Genomic DNA, 23,080 nt, shown 5'->3' with positions numbered 1-23,080 from the left:
GTGATGTTTAGCTTATTTTTCCATCGTTGCTTTGTTAACAGTGTTTTATAGACTGTAATTGTTTCACGGATGATTAGTTAATTATTCTATATGATTTGTGCCGTATTTGTAATGCTCTATCATGTCATTGCTATTTATTGTTTGTAAGCTGCTTTGGGATTTGTTTGGATGAAAAGCAGCACAGAAATAAATCAAATCAAATCTTCCTAGATTACTTGTGTGTGAGGGAGTAGTGGAGGTACTTTAGTACTGTACAGTGGTTCTGTTTGTGGTTCTCTTCCTACCAGACAGTAGCATTCCACAAGATATTCCCATGGCCTTCTCAATATTGGCCCCGACTTGGTGGAACAGCCTATCACAAGAGACCAGGGCCCTGCGGGATTTGGCATCTTTCCGCAGGGCCTGCAAGACGGAGCTGTTCCACCTGGCCTTTGGGTTGGTTTCTGTTTAATATTTATGCTTCATCTTTTATTGGTGGGTTATTTTTGAAATTGAGACCTGCAGTTTTAATTGAATTTTTAAATTTGTATTTTAATCTGTTATTTTAAATTGATCGTTTTTATGTTTCTTGCTGTGATTTTAATTGATGTTAGCCACCCTGAGCCCAGTTTTCTGGCTGGGAAGGGCGGGGTATGAATATTATTATTATTATTATTATTATTATTATTATTATTATTATGCTAGATTCCTCTGTGCCATTAGATCAGGCTTCCTCAAACTCGGCCCTCCATATGTTTTGAGACTACAATTCCCATCATCCCTGACCACTGGTCCTGCTAGCTAGGGATCATGGGAGTTGTAGGCCAAAAACATCTGGAGGGCCGAGTTTGAGGAAGCCTGCATTAGATAAAGGTATTGGGTTTTTTTAAATGTGCATCTAGGTAGCTTGTGGAATTGGCTTCATTTGTTCTCATATCCAAGCATTTGTTGAATCCAAGCAAAACAGTACAAAAATTTGTTGTTGCACATGGGCGGTTGTTGTTGTTGTTTTTAATAAAAAAAAACACTAAATAAACACACTCCAATGTTGTCGAAGTTATTCATCAGTGTCTCAATTTCTGCTTCAAAATGGCATATGGGGGCTTAGCTGTGATTCTAACATTGAAGAAATGAATGATTGGATAAGGAAGCGTGTTTGCCCAATGAAGAATGGCTTTCTCCTGTTTTATAGTGCTTAATTGCATGGAGCACAAAAACTTTGAGGAAAGGTTTAGGAAAAGAAAAACCAGTACATTAGATAGTGAACTCCGGGGGCTCACTATCTAAATCACTATTTACAATAAACAAAAGAGAAAATAGCATAGGTGATTGATCACAAACAGCCAGGCTGTCTAAACAGGATTTCCAGGAAAGTGACTGGCAGAAAAGGGATCACACAGGCAGATGTAATCAGTATAAACAACTGATTTTATCAGTATAAACATCCCTCAAACAGAACCTCTGTACGTTTGTTGCTGTTTGAAAACCACATTAATCCATATTATAATTAAGGAACAAGAAGGTGTGCATGTAATCATTTGCCTCTGGCGCTGGAAACCAACCTTCCATTTGGTTTTTAGCCCCACACTATAAAGCAAAGGACAAGATATCTGGTGGCTAAAAATGCTATGTCAGTGGAATAAGTTTTTGAATGCTCATTAGCTCAGCCTTTGCCAAACTGGTGCCCTCCAGATGTTTTGGAATACAACTCCCATCAGCTCCAGGTTGGCAAAGTCAGAATTAACACTTTGATCTTGCATATAGATAAGAGATTTGGCAGCACAGACACATGTATGGCATTGAGAAGTGAGCTCCGCTGAAATCAATACTGCTTAATTCCACATATTGAGATACTTAAAGCTGCTTTAGTCCTCTTGGAATCCATGAGACCCGAGTAAGTCTTAAACTATAACATCCCATTCATTTCAATGTGATTTAAGCATGGCAAACTTCCTGGCTTATCCCCCAACAGGTTGAGGAGAGGAACTGGCACTATCTCCAATAAAACCTGCATGTGCATAAGTGAGCGCTGAACTGAAGAAGTCATCTGTATCAATAACCCTTTTATCTAATGGCACTGGGGAGTCAAGGGTTGGAACACCTTGCAGAATGACCATGCTTTCAGCTAAATGCCTTGCTGCATGGGTGGATAATAATTAAAGATGTTTTCCCCTAAACATTGATCTTTAAATTTTCAATTAGATCTCCCCATTACATTTCACTTATATCCAGTGTTTATTAAAATAACTTGTAGTGCCAATGTTATACAAGCAAATAGATCAAAGCCTATGCTCAGTACCTCTTAAGAGTGAATCCATGACCCAGCATGAAAGATATTGAGGCCCAAACTCACTAAGGGCGAACAGATAATAAAATGTAAGAACTTGTATTTTTGAGTATGGTCAACAATACCATAAGAAGATCTGAGTGTTGGAAATAGATATCATATCCTTTCGGGAATCTGTATTGTTCAATTTTCATCCCTGTCAAACTTTTTTTTGGGGGGTATCCTTTTTTTTAACCCACAGATTGTTAAAATAAATTTCATTTTATTTATTCTAACCTTGTGAAGTTGACTGCTTACGCAGGTATTTTTGGAAAAGTATCCTCTAGCATCTCCATGGGGAAACCCAAGTTATAACATTTTATCCTGGATTTTCTAGAAGACACGAAACGGTTCTGAAGAACTATTTCTGTATTAACTTCAATCGCAATCGAAATGTTAAGGCTCCACAATTTGCTTGCAAATGTTTTAATTGCTGGGTCCATCAAATGGCCACCCTTGCCACATGAAAAGTTTAAAGCTGCATGCAGTTTTAGAAATCCTTAATTTGAATGTAGACTATAATTTGAGGGGTGGGGAGGTCAGCTTTCCTACCCTTTTGATGAATCGGCATAATAAGACTAAATTCCTGCTCCGGCCTGTTTACTTTGTGCCAAGCATGGATTTATGCCCTCTGCATGAGAAGCAGTCACTGAACAAAACCTGAAAATATAAAAACCTATTTCAACTGTCCAATATTATGTCTGTCCATTTTGTGAAATGCTCCTCCATGTAGGAAAACTCCTGCACACAAGACACTAGATATCAGGGAGAAGGGTTAACTTCCTTGACATAACACTGGTCTTGAAAGACCTACATTGGCTCCCAGTACGTTTCCGAGCACAATTCAAAGTTTTGATGCTGACCTTTAAAGCCCTAAACGGCCTCGGTCCAGTATACCTGAAGGAGCATCTCCACCCCCATCGTTCTGCCTGGACACTGAGGTCCAGTGCCGAGGGCCTTCTGGCGGTTCCCTTGCTGCAAGAAGCCAAGTTACAGGGAAGCAGGCAGAGGGCCTTCTCAGTAGTGGCACCCGCCCTGTGGAACACCCTCCCACCAGATGTCAAAGACCAGACTTTTAGAAGACATCTGAAAGCAGCCCTGTTTAGGGAAGCTTTTAATGTTTAATAGATTCTTGTATTTTAACATTCTGTTGGAAGCCGCCCAGAGTGGCTGGGGAAACCCAGCCAGATGGGCAAAGGTATAAATAAATAAATAAATAATTCTGTCTTCAGGGAATTCTTGATATTGTTGTATGTTTTTTGGGGGGGGGCAAGACTCCCCTAAATTCCTGGAACCAGATTAGAATTTAACAAAATCCCATGACTTCTGATGCAACAGGGATTAAATTGCTGAGAATGGCCCGGTCGCTAAGCAAATGAAAGCAGGGATATGTGCCATTAGCAGAGACTCTGTACTAGGCGGCAGAAGGTTTGCAGGAGACTTTCCCTAGCTCTTTGTTATTTGGAGAGTTGTGTTTAAGAGTGATAATGCCAGTCAGCGTAGACTAGCCTTCTCCAGCCTGCTGCTCTCTAGATATTCTGGATTACAGCTCTGGTCTGTCCCAGCCAACGTGGCTGATGCTCAGGGATGATGGGAATTGTATCCCGAAACACCTGGAAGGAACGTGGCTGGAGTAAGCTGGCGTACACAATACTGACATAGATGTACTAATGGTCCTGGTTCTTGTGCGAGCTGGTTTCTACTGCCACTTCAACCAATCAAAGAGAAAAGCAGTGCTGGATAAATTTGTATTTCTTCTTGGGACAGGCAAGAGAGAAAGCGTAGAAGCCAGATAACCAGGGTTCCTCTAGCTGAGACCATAAAGGTTCCACCACGTACACCCACCATACTGTGAATTCTCAAGAACCCTATGAAATTTAACAGCACAGCAACGAAGAGGTCTGTAGTGCTTGGCCATAAATTATGAACCAGATGTTCAGCTGCAATAAATCAATGCAGCTCCACCGAAGCATCAAACTAGGCTTATTTACATCAGCTGGAGATCTGGTTCTATTCATGCAGTTTCCTCTAGGAGGAAATCAAAATTCTGTCTTATCTCTTGCGTCTTTATAAGCTGTGAAATCCCTTTCCCCATCTATTTCTGCAGTCAAAATTAAACCAGTATTAAAATGTGTTGCTTGTTGCCCATTAAGTTTCCCTTAGCCAGTGGCTGTGACGTTATGAGATATATATTCACGGACAATCTAACCGCTGTGTGGAAGAGTCAACAAGAGGCACGGATTCGGTGAATTTCACACGGCAAATAAGACAAGGATGTTGTGTGCGGCTGGAAATAAAAAAAGATACAGAAAGGTGCACTGGAAAGGAGCCTGAAAATTGCGCAGCCAGAGCCCCGAGAGGACAAATGAGTGGGTTGCAGAACAGAGTTGCCCAGGCCTCTCCATCTGGACACTCAAGAGGCCTTATCAGAGTTGAAGGACACATTTCTGCCCAGTCAAAAACAATGGGGTGACAAGCAGGGCTAATGTGTCCTGTCAGAGGGGCTGTGGCCTGCGGAAGAACAAATAGTTGGCTTCAGATCTCTAGCTCTGATTAAAGTTAGCAAGAGTGCTAGCTATCAGACTACCTCACAGAACTACTTCCAACGTCGTATCACGGCAGAATGAAAACCTAATGTAACCTGGCATCTGTTCTTTATTTATTAAATGTATATCCCTCCCAAAGGATGGATATACATCATCACCACATCACCACCCCCATGACAAAGTGATGACCCAGCGATCTGAAGAAGTGTGCATGCACACGAAAGCTCATACCAAGAACAAACTTAGTTGGTCTCTAAGGTGCTACTGGAAGGATTTTTTAAATTTTGTTATGACCCAGCGAGTGAGCCCAGAGGAGCCTAATAAGACAGTAAAATGAATTGGACGGATTAGGCAACTTCATTGGGGATAAGGCCACTGATGGCTACTAAGCCAAGGTGGTGGCCATGTTTGCCTTGGTTCGGTGGCCAATAATGCTTCGGAATACTGGTTGCCGGAAACTTCAGGAGGGGAGAGTGCTCTTGCGCTCAGGTGTTGCTTGTGAGTTTCCTACAGGCATCCAGATGGCACAATGTGAGAACATGCTGGACTATGTGGGCCATTGCCTTAATCCAGGGGGGCTCTAGCTTAAGGACAGTTCTAATATGTATGCAGAATGGGAAAGATCTTGACTTAAAAGGCTTGTTGAAAGAGAAAGGCCTTTGGCAGGTGCTGGAAACACAACAGAGACAGCACCTGCCTAATATTCAAGGGGAGGGAATTCCAACAGATAGGTGACACAATACTAAAGGCCCAATTCCTGCATTGTGTGGAACAGTCCTCCTCACAAAATGGCATCTACAGGAGGCCCTCATCTGCAGAGCACCCAAAGGGTGAGGTGATATTTCAGGTACAGTGGTACCTCGGTTTTTGAACGCAATCCGTTCCGGAAGAACGTTCAAGTTCTGAAACGTTCAAAAACCAAGGCCCGGTTTCCCAAACTGGTTGCACAAGTGCTCCTGAGATGAGATGAGCACAGACTGATTGCACACAGGCACCAAATAAGCCCAAATATCACCTCCGTGTTGCGCGGGTGCTCAGGACTCAACAGCCGACAGCTAGGCCTCAGGATCCTGCACTCAGCAGAGGCCACGTGGCATGTTCGACTTCCGAGGCGTGTTCAAAAACCGAAGCATTTACTTCCGGGTTTATGGTGTTCGTAAACCGAAATGTTCGTCAACAGTGACGTTTGAAAACCGAGGTGCCCCTGTATTCTGGTCTCAATCTGTATGGCTTTATACAACAAAACCAGCACCTTGAACTTAGTTTGGTAGCTAATTGGCAGCCAGTGTAATTCTTCCCACAATGGGGCAACATGTTGGCAGTCAAGCCATAGCAATCCAGGGCAGCCTGAAGGGCAGCCCCACATACAGCACATTGTAGTAATCCAGGCTGGAGATTATCAGCACATAGACAACAGTGGTCAGACAATCCCAGTACAGAAATGGTTACCTGGGCCTCTAGAGACAAAGATGGATCCAGGAGCATCCCTAGACTATGAACCTGACCCCATCCAAAAAAGGTGAATTATCTGGACTCCAGAACAACCCACACACAGCGCCTCCATTTTGCCAGGATTGAGTGTCTGTTTATTGGCTCTCATCCAGCCTACAACCAAGTTCAGGCACCAGTCCAGCTAGCAAATAGAGAGAGAAATACTTGTTGCTTTTTGGCATCCATCTGTCTCAGGAGACTGTGGAAGACTACTAAAGGTAAAGGTAAAGGGACCCCTGACCGTTAAGTCCAGTCATGGACGACTCTGGGGTTGCAGTGCTCATGTCGCTTTACTGGCTGAGGGAGCCGGCCTACAGCTTCCGGGTCATGTGGCCATCATGACTAAGCTGCTTCTGGCGAACCAGAGCAGCGCACGGAAACGCTGTTTACCTTCCCGCCGGAGCGGTACCTATTTATCTACTTGCACTTTGACGTGCTTTCGAACTGCTAGGTGGGCAGGAGCTGGGACCGAGCAACGGGAGCTCACCCCATCGCGGGGATTCAAACCGCCAGCCTTCTGATCAGCAAGCCCTTGGCTATGTGGTTTAAACCACAGCGCCACCCGCGTCCCTGGGACTACTACTACTACTACTTATTACTAGAATATATATCCCACCCTTCCTCCCAAAGGCGCCCAAATGGTCTTCCTACATGTTGTTCTGCAAAAAAACCCTATAGGTTCAGGTTTTGAGACACTTTGGTCCTAAGTAACCTTAGTATCCTTGGTCCTTTGTATCACTTGCAAGAGCCTCTCCAGACCTTGCAGAAGGTGGAAACGGTGCCCTACGCTACCCAACCTCTAGACCATTAAATCCTGTTCATATGTAGGAATCTAGTGCCTGCACACCAGGAACGAAAGATCACCTGTTGCTAAGCACCAACAGGCAAAGAGTAGGTTGCTATGCAGCTATAATGCAGCTTCATTTGCTGTTCTCATGCCTTCAATTCACAGACTACGCCAAAGTCCTAGGCCTTCAAATTACTAAGACACAACAAGGACAGAAGCGCTGCCAGCCCATTTGCTGTGTTCCTCTTCCATTCCCCCCCCCTTTTAAAGGCTCTTATGTCAAGAAGAGTCACGAAGAGTCGGACACGACTGAACGACTGAACAACAACATGTCAAGACATTCGCACTGAGGATTTCACTAAAGGAGCGTTAAAAGCGTTTGAAGGCTCGGGAGGGAGGTGGAAACCTTCTGAGAAGGCAATACTTGAGGGAAAGCAGCAAGGATGTGCACTCTTCTAAATTGTAGCCCCTCTAAATTGTAGCCCCCTTCTGCCAGTCATTCAGCAGGCACACAGAAAAAAAACATATATAATTTGTGAAGATCGGCAGAGGTCCTCACTACCTTTGAATTTATAAGATCCAGCTTAGGATAACTGTAATGTTAAGGAGCCAAGATCTCCACAGCACAACACTATAGAGTTTGCAGGAAAAGCGGGGGGAAAGAGAGGGAAAGAAAAAGAAAAGACTGAACTTCTCCAATCAGATAATATTTACAACCTACAGGAAAGGGAGCGCCAAAACATTTCAGGGACTGCAGGACAGTTTTTGAACCAAGCCAAGAGGAAAGCATCAGATTCAAGTTCAAAGAACACATTACAGCAATGAGAAGGAAGGCTTTTGGCCTCCTTCTGGATGATTTGAAAACGATTACCATAGCAATTATCCGAGCTAGCCACATTCGCAACGTCCTTGGCAAATTAAGCTCCGGGTCTCAAGTGTAAAATGATCATGGGAAAGGCTGAATGAATCAAGCAAAGTGTAAGTAATAGAAACATGTAAATGTTTTACACTGGCAGTGTGCCTTGGCACATCCGTCTTATTAATGTCCCTGACTGGCAAAAGAAAATGCTCGCTTTAGGCACTGGAACACTTTTTTTCCAGCAAATCTGAAACAGCACAAGAAGAAGTTTGACTTTTCCAGGGGTACGGGAGACATGCTCTTTCAAATCGCAAGAGCACCAGACACTTCCTTTCCCTTTAAATGCCATGCGCTGTAGAATTAATCATCTTCTGACAGGGTTATACCATTGCTATTATCCTCCTGGTACACATGGTTCCATGTGTGCCCTGCGCTACCACAACGAAAGACCTGCTCAGCTTCTTAACAGCATCCTACTGCAAGAGAGTAACGGTAGCCTTTTCACAATCCTGCCTGAGGAGCTGGCGTAAGGAACCATACGCTAGCAATCAGGGTTGACCCTGACCTTGACCCTCTTTGGAGTGTCAACGTGGAGTGCTTAATTTGAGCCGGGGGTCATCTGTCACCAATTACATAGCCTTTGTCCATTTCCCCAGGTCAAGGCAGGCTGCAGCTTGAAGGAGAGCTGCGGATTCAGGAATGAAGCAGCTCAGACTGGGTGCCTGTATAGGAGGAGGAGGAGCTGGAGGCTCTCGGTTAGGTCCTGATCCACAAAGGTGTTTCCATGCACTTCCCCTTCCTCCCAAGTAGCCTCGCTCACAGTTAGCCAGTAAGCTTCCTAGCTTACTATCTCCAAGGGGCTAAGCAGTGGGCATATAAGATTCCTCATTCAATTGGCTGAGTGGGTGCAACTGGTCCAAGGAAACCCAGTGACTGAAAGGATATTTGAATCTGGATCTTTTCAGCCTAAGCCCAGCAATCTAGCCCCTGCCCCTTGGGGAGGCAATACACTCCCATAATCCCTGACCATTGGCCATGCTTGCTGGAGCTGATGGGAGCTGCAGTCTGTAAAACGTGGAGAACGCCATGTTGTCTACCCCTGCACTATCCTATACTGGCTCAGCATTTGCTTTCTTCTTAGCTCCGCTGCTAGTGACTTTATCTGGAGTGCTGTTTTATGGATATATTTTGCATGGTCTTAAATGTCAGCCTCCTCCAGAGCCCCTTAGGCTGAACGGGCTGCCTGTGAATTCTAAAAATCGTATTAATCAATCCAAACCTTCTCCTTCACTCCTCCATCTTAGGTCACCACAGGTGGTTCAGGAGGCCGTTCAGTCATAACTGTGCTGTTTCCTGGAACAAGCCTGGTTCAGCTGCAACCAATCGAGTATAACCAGCAAGCACATCTAGGAAGCTCCGTCGAAATGACTACCATGTGCTCAACACACTAAGCCAAAGTCCAGGTCAGCTTCACCTGCGCTACAGCTGTTTTAAGTGCCTCGATGACTAGCAAAACTGTCATTGTTTTATATCTATATAAAAAAATAGTGTTCATATGACCAAGGACCTCCCACAGATGAAAGAGCGTCTTCGTACACACAGCTGTAACCATCAGTAATAAGGAAATGGCCCCACAGCAAGAAGTGAATCACCAACAAATTGGAATATTTTGCAGTGTTATGAAGAAGAAGAAGAAGAAGAAGAAGAAGAAGAAGAAGAGGAGGAGGAGGAGGAGGAGGAGGAGGAGTTTGGATTTGATATCCTGCTTCATCACTACCCAAAGGAGTCTCAAAGCGGCTAACATTCTCCTTTCCCTTCCTCCCCCACAACAAACACTCTGTGAGGTGAGTGGGGCTGAGAGACTTCAGAGAAGTGTGACTAGCCCAAGGTCACCCAGCAGCTGCATGTGGAGGAGCGGAGACACGAACCCGGTTCACCAGATTACGAGTCTACCACTCTTAACCACTACACCACACTGGCTCTTAGAGGTAGGGTGATGCCATTGTGGGAGATGGCGCCAGTGTTTTGGCTGTATGTATGAGGAATATATTCTTGCCTGCCCAGGGCATCTGCAAGATGGTTGCAATGAAGGGACTTCCTCTGACAGCCCCCTACACCTTGTTTCTTTTTAGATAGTCGCAGGTAAAACCATTATGACTGGCAGGCCCATATCACTTGCATGCAGCGTGCACTTTCAGCCACAAGCGGCAACGGAGTGTTACCTGTTCCGGCTTCAGCCCTGGAGGAACCCAAGCATATTCTTCCAAGGCACAACCTGAGTCGTCATCCGAAGTCGAATTCCGCTGGAAGTCAAACATCAGCTTGGTCACGGTCTTCTCCATTTCCAAAGGCATCACTGTTTCAAAGTGCTCTGCCTGGGGACACTTGCAGTGCCGGCAAATCTTCCTGGAAGGGAAGGGGAGGAAAAAGGAAAGAGAAGAAAAGTCAGACTCTCGTGCTGTAAGGATTTTTATGCCCATCAACGGAAGTTGGGTAACCCTGGTGCAAGCTCATTTTGCCTAGCGTAAGGCCATGGATTCTATGAGATGTAGCCTTAATTACTCCTATCCAGTTTTTTTGTTCTCCCTACCCGCCACCCCCGGGCCTGGATAAAGCAGCTGTCTATAATAAGCTTAAACAAGATGAGTGAATTACACTCCCCAAATGTTAACAGCAACCTGTCCTTGACAAAGTGCCAATGCACCCCAAAGCAGTTTTCAATCCCTACATCATTCCTTCCTTTCGGGGTGTGGGTGTGCAGGGCGTGGGGGTGGGAAAACAATGAACACTGGACCACCCACGCCGAGCCGGCCTTGGGGGATTTAAGGGTCAAACGCATTTGATAGATGATCTGGGATACACCTCTTCACTTTCCTCTCCTTTGACAGCGCCCATAAATACACGCGCAGCGCCAGATCATCAGCGTGTCCAAATCCGCAAGCCAAAGAACTAACACATACAGTATGCTAAACGTCAGTGTAAACAGAAAAGCTTAGCATGGCAAATTCCATTACAATGACAGGAGATCATAAATATGGTGGTGTCAAATGAGATGGGGTGTGTGTGGAGCGATGGAAGTCACACGCTGGCAACTGCTGCCTTGATATAAGATCGCCGTGAAGTCCGTTTTACAAGGAGAGGGGCCATAGCTCGGAGTCAGCAAATACTCTCGGCATATGGGAGGCTGTGAATCTCCATCACCAGCTAAGGTGCTTCAAGCAGAAGAAAAACATTTCCCTGGGATAACAAGGATTTCCTTTCAGCACTTGTCTGCATGGCTCATTGAGCTGACTATGTCTGTCACACTTCTGCTGTTTCACCAACACACAAACATATGTACGTCCTTCCAGAAGCCCATTTGGCTGACAGATATGGCTACTCCCAGGAACCAAGGAAGCTGCCTTATGCTGAGACAAACCATCGGTCCATGTACCTCAGTATTGTCTACTCTGACTGGCAGTCTCTCTCTTGGGTTTCAGATAAATACAAGGCTTGGCAACAAAGGAGATGCAGTTGGCAACCGCTCAGGACCACTTCAGTCTGCTTGCAGCTTCATATGATAACACATTTGAGCCTGTGCACTGTCAATAAATGCTAGGGCCAATCTCTGACACAAACAAAGCTTTTTTGCCACTCCTTTGGGGGGGGGGGTGAGGACAAGAGCTCAGTGGCACAGCCCTACCTGGAGATACCAAGGATTGAACCTGGGATTGGGCAAAGTTGAGGTTGCTGCATTACAGAGGGTTGGACTAGATGACCCTTGGGGTCCCTTCCAACTCTATGATTCTATGAAAGGGACCCAGCAGAATGATAGACCATTGGAAGGTCAATATGCACCTCTTTAAACTCTTGCAGTTAATTCCCCTTAGAATATTCTGGTATAGGAGGAGAAACCTCATACCTTCCTCTGCAATGCTTTGCAGACCTGTTCTGTAAAGGCACAACATAATAGGACAAAAAACTAAGGCTGCCCATCATGCAATTAAAAGAAGTAAAACAATAGTTTTTGTCCATGGAGCTTTCTTGGCAGGGATACTGGAGTGGCTTGCCGGTTCCTGCTCCAGGTGGATCACGTTTAGTCAAAACTCTCCACTACGACCTGTCCGTCTTGGGTGGCCCTGCACGGCATAGGTCATAGCTTCTATGAATTATTCAATCCCCACGAAGAGTCAGACACGACTAAATGACTAAACAACAAAAAACAATAGTTCTGACAAATTTGTAACAAGAAAACTCTTATCACTTTAGATCAAGGTGGGAAACCTACATCTTGTCCCATCTCTGCCTTAGATTATAAAGGGGCATTCTCAACTTAATGTGAAAGAAAAGTGCTTGTAATGAAAACAATTTTTAAAAAAGATGAAGTCCGAGTTAATTTGGGTACAATTATAGTCAGTTTTTAATCTATAGCAGGGCATGTATCCCCCTGAAGTAAGCCCTACTGAGTTTAGCGGATATTACTCCCAGGTAAGTGTGTATAAGATTGCGATGTTAATGTCATCAATCACGCAATTAAACATATAGCCCTAGAAACTACTGTTCCACAGCCACTTCCACACCAGAGCAACAGAGCATATTTTTGCATGAGAGTGTTCCTGAGCATGTGTAGACTTCCCTTGACCACTGAGCTCCCAGGGAGACTTTGTACATTTAGGATTGGAATGGGGTGAGGGCTTCTACAGCACCCTGCTTCTCTCAGCACCTATAACTGGACCAGGAAAGCATCGCCCCCCCCCCTCCAGAAGGCTGCATACCCTCTGCTTCTCCTGCGAACCCGCCCAACAAACTTTCTTAATTCATTTTACCCATCGCTTCGCATGGCCCCAGAATAAACTAGCCCCCGGTGCACATGAACCTAAACTTCCCTGCAGCCCATGGAGCACAAATATGCACCAAGCCAAAAGGCTCTGCTAAGCCAAACCAGGGAGAGTTGCCAAGTTTTCCCATTTCCTGCTTTTCATCAGATTTGAAATACGCACAGATGCAAATACAAGCTGGGTGTCTGGTTTGCATCTAGCTAGTCAAAGCGCCTCGGCGCAGCCTCTGGCTGTTACCCTCAAAAAACAATCAGAGCACAATTTCATATGAATACTTTAATTAATCAGCTACTGTATGAAGGCCCTATACTTTTCGCTACGGCGATGGATCCAGCAGCCATCTCCGTCTCTGTTTATGATATATAATGTTGAGCAACTCAACATGCCAGGCAATTTATTAAGCTCCGCGTTTATTCATCATCCTTCAAGCCAGCACCGGCCCTGGAGCAGCCCCATCAAATCCAGTGCCAACTATTCAAGAAAGTTGGTGGTTAGAGGATCAGAGGCTTAGTGTTTGAAAAATGGGTATTCTCATGGAACTTAGTGCTGTTTCACTAACCGTCATTCCCTGGATTATTAATCACATGGATCCCTGCAGAATATGTCAGCGAGCAGCAGAAATATTTAAAGCTTAGGGAAGTCATAAAATAAACTGCGGTACCAGGAGGCAAAGTGGAAAAGAAAACAAGCAGCAAAATTTCTCTTTTCCCAGAGAAAAGCCAAGCTGGATAAGGATGCAAAGTAAGTGGGTGTATTGTGTTCAGCAAATGCCACCCACATCATCAGAACCAGGAAATATTGCAGTGATCTCTGGGCCTTTTCTTAGTATTACAGTAGTTGCGAGTGGGGAGACCACTGTCCCACTCAGGTCCTGCTGGGGAGGCTTCCCATAGATACCTGGTTGGATGGCTGTGAGAACAGGACGGGCCATTGGCCCAATCCAGCAGGCTGTTATCATGTTCTTTACTTCAACTACCTTCCAGGGTTTGGGGGTAACGTGAGTGTCAGGGGACCACCAGGGGTCGTCAGCAGAGAGCACGATGAGGGGGTGAGAGGGGTCTCGGATGCTGAGGTTTCCAAGCAACGCCTGGAGAGTCTGAGCACGTCATGCAACAGCGACGAGCAGGAACAGGGCAGCATGGTGGAGGGGCTGTCAGACTCTAGAGAGCCCGAACGCCACCTGAGCAGCCACCTGAGCAGCTTGGAAACAGAGGGGGAGGTGGCAGCCCCGTTGCCTCAACAGCGTAGGGGAATCAAATGGAAGGAAGAGAGGAGGAGATTTGGGGTTCCCCAACTACTGTGTTGGAGGCGTTGCCACCGAGCGCCACTTCCGGAATCTGAAAGTGACTGAATGGACGCTAGAACTTTAGCTCTGACTTGTACATATTTGTATAATAATGCAATGTAAATATACAGTTCTGGAGTCGAGAGCCTTTACTCGTGGGAAGCACCAAGTCCCGTTCCCCCCGGCAGCAAGTGACCTTGGCCATTTTGGAGAACTGCTGCTCCAGCTTGCAGTAGACGCAACACTGGTGTGCAGAGAAGTCTTGTGTGCGTGATCCACACCTTCTCCTGCTACCCTGGTGTGATGCTGCAGCAATTTCCACGGCATCAGCAAAATGCAGAAAGAAGCAGGTAAGAAGTTGCTTGTTGACAGAACACTCCATGGGATGCAACGAAAAAGAATTGGCCAATGGACACACCTCTCCATAAGGTGTTATCTGGGCAAGGTGATAATATTTCAGCTACTCTTGTCTCCTGTCCAGGTCTGACGTTAATGGCCAGCATGGTCAGGCATCTGCTGAGAGGGCCGAGTGCAGGACCCACTGACAAGAGGTAGGTTCACTGAGGAAAGAAGGCCCCATGGAGTCTTTCTCATGGGCCCTGAAGCTAAACACTGGAGCTGTTGTCGTTGCTCCTGCTAAGTCTGTCTCAGGAGCTAACTTTGTAAAATCTATTCCCCTTGTAATCATTTCTCTTCTCTTTTCTGTTATGCCTCAGTATTATTTATATACTATGTATTTCTATGCTTTCCCACAGAACTGTGGAGAACTTCTGGAGAACCTCAAAGCTTGTCGTCTTGCCAGCCATAGAAATCCTGAGCCACTGCTGATGATGAGGCAGATGTTCTTGAAGTCCCCAACATCACCACAGATACCACTGCTGTTCAGGCAGCGAGACTATTAGGCAGCGGAGTGGAACGTATACTATCTCTCTTGACCCTTGGGCCCAGTTTCAAGCACAAAGACCTGAAACCAGCCATATGGTTTCCTTTCTTCAGTCCTGAAAGGTGCGGTCCTTGCCAACAGCCTGTAAATTGGGCCAGTATTGTCATAATCATGACTTTATTACAGAGAGGGAGCTGAGGCAAGGAGATAGCAGGGCAACTGCAGATGTAAAGCCTCCAGTTCTCTTCACTGTCAGTGAACCAGAGGAGCATTTCCCTCCCCACCTTCAGATCCAAAATTTACAAAGCAGAAGGCTGGTTTGCTCTGAGCCCTGTTTAACTGGTGCATCCAAACCCATAGGAGAACTGAAGCTGCTTCAAAGTAGGTTGACAGGGAGGGGAACCTGACCTCCTCAAAACATCTGTTTGGTCAAGAAGATTTATCTCACCATCAGGCAACCTCCCCCTGTTTAAAGTGAGGCTCCACGGGATTAATCTGAGGTAGGCCTACTCCTCCAACGGTTTAGTCATAAGCCAGCCAAGCCCTGCTGCCCAAAGGTGATTTCAAAATAACCTTATTAACTTCTCACCTGCTCCTGAGGCGAGGAGAGATCAGGGCTTCCTTAATCTGTTTAAACTCCTACTGTTTTTATCCCTCTCGCGCTGTGTAGAAAAATCCCGCACTGGAATGTGATCAAAAAAACGTGTAGCTAGCGGACAGTGCATTTGACATTGGCTGGCAAAGGCCTGGATTCAAATCCTTGCTCGGCTACGAAGTAAAAGAGCTGGGTTTTTTTTTTTTTAATGAAAAACAAAACCCTGAAGAAATGAAGGCCACATTTTCAAAACTAGTTGGATGGATGGAGATCTCTGCCATAAACAAAACTGGGACTGTACCCTTGGATTCATGAATGCCCATGACACAGAATATTGTTCATAACCGTCCTTCCATCCTCCTAATGGAAAGCATGAGAGAGAGAGAGAGAGAGAGAGAGAGAGAGAGAGAAAGAGAGAAAGAGAGAGAGAGAGAGAGAGAGAGAGGAGCTGACAGTGCACTTACTGTTATGCTATGCAGCAGAGATAGGGCTTAGCCAATGGAACACATGAAGGAAGAATGTACATGTCTGGAAAAACTCACGATTCTTGGCTAGCATGTCAAGCGCGTTACCATATAAAGAAAAACAGCACAGAGCAGGTGGGGGGAGAGATGCACGCTCTTACAAAAATATAAGAGGGGTGGCGCTGGGGGAGCCCATTAATTTGATAATCCCAGACTCAAGCACAGCTTATAACAATATTTGCTCTTTGATTAATAGGCCTTTTATCTGTGCAGTGCTTTATAAAAAAAAAAACAACAACACAGCTCTCCCTGCCTTCCCCAATGGCAGAGAACTCCAGGGTTGTTAGTGAAAACAGTATCCATATTTTCTGTAACAACTAGAAAGCCAAGCTGCTCTCTCAGCGTCTCTCTCTCTCTGTAAAATAGAATGGTTCATTTCCAAGAAATTCCCTTTGGCTTTGTTACGGGATGGAATTCTTGAACACACATTTCTCACCAAAGGCAGTGGGAGCCTGAGGATCTGAAAACGCAAACGTTTATTTTGTATGCTGACCACGGGCTTGAGGGCTCACCTAGCTCAGAAGGAGCGTTTCTTTAGCAAAGGGACCTCGGAGAAATAAACACTTCTTGTCAATCAAATGCTTATTTCGTTCACTTACACAGGACATTGCTCTGTGTGTCTGTCCATGTGCATGAGAGATGGAAGGAGGGAGAAAGGGAGTCCTGCAAATATAATCCATATACATTTTCATGATTCTGTAGCATCAACAGTTGCATTGTAGCAGAGGAGCTAAATGGTATGTTCCATGCAGCTTCACCATAGACTCACCAGTCCTGCAAACACTGAACAGGACCAAATTTTCGGTCCAACTTCCTCCCAATACTCATTTGCCTTTGGAGCAACGTGTTTAATATTCATTCGGGTTCCATAAATAATATTGTTAGAAAAGTTGAATGCCTCCCCCTCTCTCTGCTGAGTGGTGGCAAGAATCCATGAGGTCCCAGACGCTCACCCAGGGTCTGTGTTCCTTTGGAGAACTGAGACACAGCGGAGGCTGCCATAGCTTTAAGAAATACGTTTCATTCACCTATTTACAGTCTGCATGGAGGGAGTCCAGATCTCACAGCATGGTTATTTCAAGAGGGACTTGTACCTCACATCAGTGCAGCCATGGAGTCCAAGGCATCTCTCCCAGCCAGCCTGCAGCCAGCCTGCCCAAGATGGATCCCAGTATTCCTTCCTTCCTTCTCCTTCCCAGCAACCCTTGCTCAGGACTCTCCTTACATCCAGTTATGCTGGCAACCTTCCAAACCCCCAGTCTATGTTCACACCTCATGGCAAGTGGGGGAAAGACAGTTCTCTTGAATTGTCAATGTAGTCAGTGTTTCCTGGGGACAGTCCCTGGATTCGCGAATAAGTCCCCGGACAAATTCCATCCCCGGAATGTCGCTGGATTTCATCCAATGTCCCGGGAAACGCAGCCTATTGGAGCAGCCTCCCAACTTCTGAGAAGGGAGGCTTCACACTGCCTATCAGAGCTTGCGTGCAAGCAGGAGAGGGCAAGGATCTCTCAGTTAGGCAACGGAAAGCCTCCCTTCCCAGCTGAAGGATCCCAGCCCCCTCCTGCTTGCACGCAAGTAGGAATGGGATTGGGGCTGCTCCAATGGGAAGGGAGGCATTGCACTACCTGAACTCTAAGCAACCAGTACACATCGACCTTAAGACTCTAAGGCTATTAGCTGAAGAAGAATCACCGAAACAGGGCCTTGTCCTCCTGGCACATTAATTTCACCTGGTATATAAACTTTAGAAATAAATCGGTCCATAAGAGACTTGAAAAACATGAATCAATTGAATCATCATTGTGGCCCGAGTTCTTGTTTTTCATCACGCTGCCCGAGCCTCGCCGCCGCTGCCACTCTCGGTCCTCCTTCTCTACATTCCATGCCTCACCCACCGCACACCGCTTCCCCACCACGACCACCACTGAACAACCAACAACTTAGGGGCTGCCCAGTCTCATGGAGAAAGGAGATAGAAGCTTCGGAGGAAGGGGAAACGTGACAGTTGAGGTCAAGGTGGCGGCCGCCCCTCTGCCACCGCCATCGCTGCAGCATCAACGTCCCGAAAGTGTAGCATTTCTATATTTATTATTTAAAGTGTCCCCGGATTCAATTTAAAAAATATGGTAACCATATACAGTCAATGGCCTTGTATTGTTTCTTAATGGCCCTAGCCTGGCCAGGTCGCTGTGCATAGGCCAGCTCAGGAATTCATCTGCGGGCTTCTATTTTTCCCTTCACTTCCCAAATAATCAAAATCCTACCAATTAATAATTTCTAGGGTTTACCCCCCTCCCAAATCTATAGCACTATTAGGACAAAATGACACATGTTAGATTTGCAAAGGACCGAGCTGTTGTCCAAAGCACTTGGCTTTGATGTAGTGTGTGCAGCTGTTCAGTAGATTATCTTAATGACCTCTGTAAAAAACTGAGCACGCTAGCGCTCTTCACAAGCCCAAGTTAGACAACCTGAATTTTGCTGAATCCAAACTACTAGATGCCCAAGATTTAATGCAAATAAATGTCAAAAGGGATCTCGCCCTAGTTTTTATGTACGTTATTGTTTATTTTTGGATATCTGTAGCCTGCTCTTCAGTCCACAAAGATGCTGAGAGAAATATGAAAAAACCCACCACAATTAAATGTAAAGATCAAATGAAAGAACACAATGAGAAAACAGTACAGCGGGGGCAGAAAAAAATGGGGGTCAATGCAGAAATCATACTAGTTAAGTTAGTTTTCCATCAGTTTTCCCCAGACAGATCAGCTATGGACTATGTTAAAAAATGGTAATATAAAAACATTTTGGGGAGGAAAAAACAGTGAAGAGGCATGTCAGGCCGTTTTGTGTTAATGAACTTATGCAACTTTGTCATTATTTAAGGATGTTGACCACCAACTCTTTTACATATGCTTAAGTTGTGACACAAGATGCAGCAGGACCTGCGATTCTGGGAAAGGTTCTTTAACCAGCAGCAAAACATATCAGAATGAGCAAGCCACATTAATACCCCCCTACTACCAATGCTATGGTCGACCTAAGGCTAAGCCTTTGGCTGCTCCTGGGGCCAGTCACCTATCACTCAGAGTTTCCAGTGAGCCAAGAGACCTAGTCCACAATGAGATTAGCAAGCTGAGAATTCCAGAGTAGAACCTACCATCGGCAGCATTTAGAATCATAGAATTGTAAAATTTTAGAGTTGGAAGGGACCCAAGGGCCATGTAGCCCAGCCCCCTGCAATGCAGGAAGCTCAACTAGTTCATATATGACAGATGGCCATCCAACCTCTACTTAGAAACCTCTAAGGAAGGCGAGCCTGCCACTTCTCGAGGGAGACCATTTCACTGCCAAACAGCTCTTACTGTCAGAAGGTTCTTCCTGATGTTTGGTCAGAATCTCCTTCCTATAACTTGACTCCATTGGTTTAGGTCCTAGCCCGTGGAGCAGGAAAAAGCAAGCTTGCTCCATTTCCCATGTTACAGCCCTTGAGATACTTGAAGATGGCTATCATAATTCCTCTCAGTCTTCTTTTTTTTCAGGCTAAACATACCGGTACCCTGCTCCTTCAACCATTCCTCATAAGGCTTGGTTTCCAGACCCTTTATCATCTTGACTGCACATCTTCCAGCTTGTCAATACCCTTCTTAAATTGTGGCACCCAGATCTGGACACGGTATTCCAGGTGTGGTCTGATGAAGGCAGAATAGAGTGGGACTATAACTTCCTTCATCTGGACACTATACTTCTGTTGATACAGCCAATAATAGTGTTTGCTTTTGCTGCTTTTTTTTGCTGCTGCATTACACTGTTGGCTCATGTTAAGCTTGTGGTCTACTGCTATTACTAGATCCTTTTCACACGCACTACTGGCAAGGCAGGTGCCCTCCATCTCATATTTGTGCAGCTGGTTCTATCTGCCTAAGTGCAGAACCTTACACTTGTCCCTACTGAAATTCATTGTGTTAGGTTCTGGCCCGATTCTCCAATCTGTGAAGGTGGTCTTGAGTCACTGCATTGTAGCAGCACCAGCCTGCTCCAACCTAGCCTCCATGGATTCCACACTAGTTTCCAGAAATGATACCAAGGCAGAATGAGGTGTGGTGGTAAAAGTGGCCTGAAGTTGCTATTTCAGACTGCAGGTGAGAAGATCACATTTGATCGACCCCTGGTATTGAAAGCTCACTGAATAAGAGTTTGAAGGCTTCACCTGTAGGACTGTAAATTATTCGATGTATTAATGCGAATGGAAGTCGTTAAAATTGCAGCTGCGGTATAAGAGTTTGTTATTATGACTGGTGTGTAATTGGAATTTATAAGTTTTTGGGATGCAGAGTTAAAGTAAACGATCAAATCATCAATTCTAGCATGCGGGGGGCCAACAAAATAATATAATTTGGCATCTGAACCGCATTATTAATTGTATTATAATTTGGTATTGTGACAATGAGGCTTTTATTGGGTTATTGTAATTGAAAACGGATAAAAACTATTACACAAAAAAGTTTACTGAATAAAACAACAATGCATCAAGGAAAAGACTAGTAGTTATTTACTTGTCAGGAGGCTTTTGCTATTTTTTTATAAGGTGCAGCATCTAAAAACAGCACCCCCACCTGCAGTTTTGAGTGGTACAGTCTATTTTTGCATCTTAGCATTCTACCGTCACATTATAACCACTAGGTGTGCCCACCAGTGATTCAATTGGTGCAGCGGAATTCAATACTGGCAAAGAAAGACGTAACTTGCACTCACTAGCCACAAAGAGGTAGTGAGAGCTCAAGCAAGCCCAGTCCAAAACAGGCAACCAATTCCTGAAGAAATATTCACAACACCGATAGGCATTCTGTAATCCTAATAGAGCTGGAAAACTTTAATATGGGAGGAGGGCTTTATTGGTACCAGATGTCACTAACCCCACATACATCTCAGCTACGTAAACAACTTTTAGTACAGTGGTACCTCAGGTTACAGACGCTTCAGGTTACAGATGCTTCAGGTTACATACTCCGAAAACCCAGAGATAATGCTTCAGGTTAAGAACTTTGCTTCAGGATAAGAACAGAAATCATGCTCTGGTATCGCAGCAGCAGCGGGAGGCCCCATTAGCTAAAGCAGTGCTTCAGGTTAAGAACAGTTTCAGGTTAAGAACGGACCTCCGGAACGAAGTAAGTGCGTAACCAGAGGTACCACTGTATTTCAACAAGTGACGTCGGGAATGTACTGCTAAGGCTGCCTGTACCGTATTGTATTGCTTCTGCACTCTGCAAACGCAGAATTCAGAGAATTTCAACTTTCACTTGTAAAAAGATGTCCAAGTTTTGGGCACTCGTGGAAAAGGCGATAATTACACAGGTCAAAAGCTCAGAAGCCAATAGGGGTCAGTGAAAAGCCTTGAGTGATCAATATCTGGGTATGTTTCCGCCATCAGTGCAGCTTTTCCTGATGGCTAGCAGAAGCAAACTAAATGATGCAAAAATAATGATACTTATGGAAATTTAATTTGCACAATCTGTTCAGGCTGCAACACGTTAGCCCACGTTCTGTTCTCAGAAACACTAACTCAGCAGGCAATTTAATTTTTAGTGTGCGGCACACCTAGGGTTATGCAATGTGGGCTGTGTGGTTGTGGTGCTGGGTCCCCTTCCCCTTCCCCTGTTCTATTCTGCTTCTTTTCTTGCCTAAGGCTGTAACACCCTAAGGTAGGAAGCTACCTATAAGGCAGCCTCCCTAGCTGCCAGCCACTGATGTCACCAAGCATGGAGCAATAGCGGCTGGCGAGTCAAGACCATGCCTTCCATTCCAAGGACCTATTCCTTCTTGCAGCTGCTTTCGCAGTCCTTTGTCCGCCATCATGCATGTACGGAGGCTGGCCTGGGCACCTGCTAAAATGGAATTCGTGGCTCCAAACGAATGGTAGAGATGAACACTCGACATGTTCGAAAAAGTGAGCACATTATCCTTGCCATTCGTGATACAGTATACGCAAAGCTTTGCTCTGGAAGCAACCTGAATATTGCAGGGAGCAGCTGAATGAGCTGGTGTTGGTGACGCTACTGAGTTGCAAGGAGCACGGAGAACTGGGATGCAGCTTGTGAGCAAGTGGGTGGGTGTTCAGGTGATTGCTAGAGCCAATTTGTAAAGAATAAAAAAGAGCTTTCTGTAATGGAAGTATGAATCACAAGCATGCCTGTGCAACCAGAATTAGAAGCAGCTGCTGAAAGCACTTTGACATCAGCAACCTCTGCACTAGTCCTTGTGTGTTTCAACTTCAAGGACGCCTGTCTCCTTTCTGATGGTTCTTCATCTTTAGTCTGGAAAGCCCTTCAAAACAGGAGGCACCCTAGGAGATTTTGGGAGTGGGTACTCCCACCCCACCCCCATTGCTTCCCCTCCACTTATTCATGTGAGCAAACAGCTGAACTGGGTGCTTTCATGGTCCAGGAAATTCAAGATCAAAGTTTCAGTGCTTTAGTCTTATACTGTGGTGTTTTAAATTATTGATTCGTGGTTTTATTTTTCTGTTGATAGACACCTTTAGCTTTTCTTTGAGGACAGGCAGGTTTTGAGCAAATAAACAATGCTGAACATCGGGGGAGGAGGAGGAGGAGGAAGGAGACTACAAGATCAATACCTGTCCTTGATCTTCATGTAGGAACAGCCCCCAAAGGTGAAATATCACACACCCAAACAGGTTCTGAGTCAACAAACTTAAATAAATAAAGAGCAGATTCAAGGCTGAGGGTTGTATATGAAAAAGGAAGGGGCTTGCTAACCATAAAAGCAGATGAGCATGAAAGGAACCAGTACCTCAAAACGAGTTGTGAATTTCTCCGTCTTTGGGGAGTTTGCAAGAAAAGGCCGGACAGGCAGCCATCATCAATGATTTAGGTAAAGGATATCCTGTCTGAGAATTGCAGAGAGCTGGACTGGATGACCCACTGGGTTCCTTCCAATTCTGTTATCTTATGATTCACAGAAAGGA

The 23,080-nt window shown here is 45.2% G+C and overlaps 1 protein-coding gene across 3 annotated transcripts in view; it reads right to left on the bottom strand.

The window, feature by feature from the left end:
• The window catches only part of PRICKLE2 (prickle planar cell polarity protein 2), a 267,148-nt gene that overhangs the window by 75,821 nt on the left and 168,247 nt on the right, over nucleotides 1–23,080 (bottom strand). For 2 of the 3 annotated variants that reach the window (XM_033141304.1, XM_033141305.1), the window contains one exon: nucleotides 10,211–10,394. In XM_033141304.1, the coding sequence (XP_032997195.1) occupies nucleotides 10,211–10,394 (184 nt within the window). Of the gene's footprint in view, nucleotides 1–10,210; nucleotides 10,395–15,562; nucleotides 15,583–23,080 lie in introns of those variants that run through there. The other variant, XM_033141306.1, reaches the window with a different exon arrangement.

The sequence above is a fragment of the Lacerta agilis genome, chromosome 2 (genome assembly GCF_009819535.1).
Source record: "Lacerta agilis isolate rLacAgi1 chromosome 2, rLacAgi1.pri, whole genome shotgun sequence".
Classification (NCBI taxonomy): domain Eukaryota; kingdom Metazoa; phylum Chordata; class Lepidosauria; order Squamata; family Lacertidae; genus Lacerta; species Lacerta agilis.
This window is presented reverse-complemented; position numbering and strand designations above follow the sequence as displayed.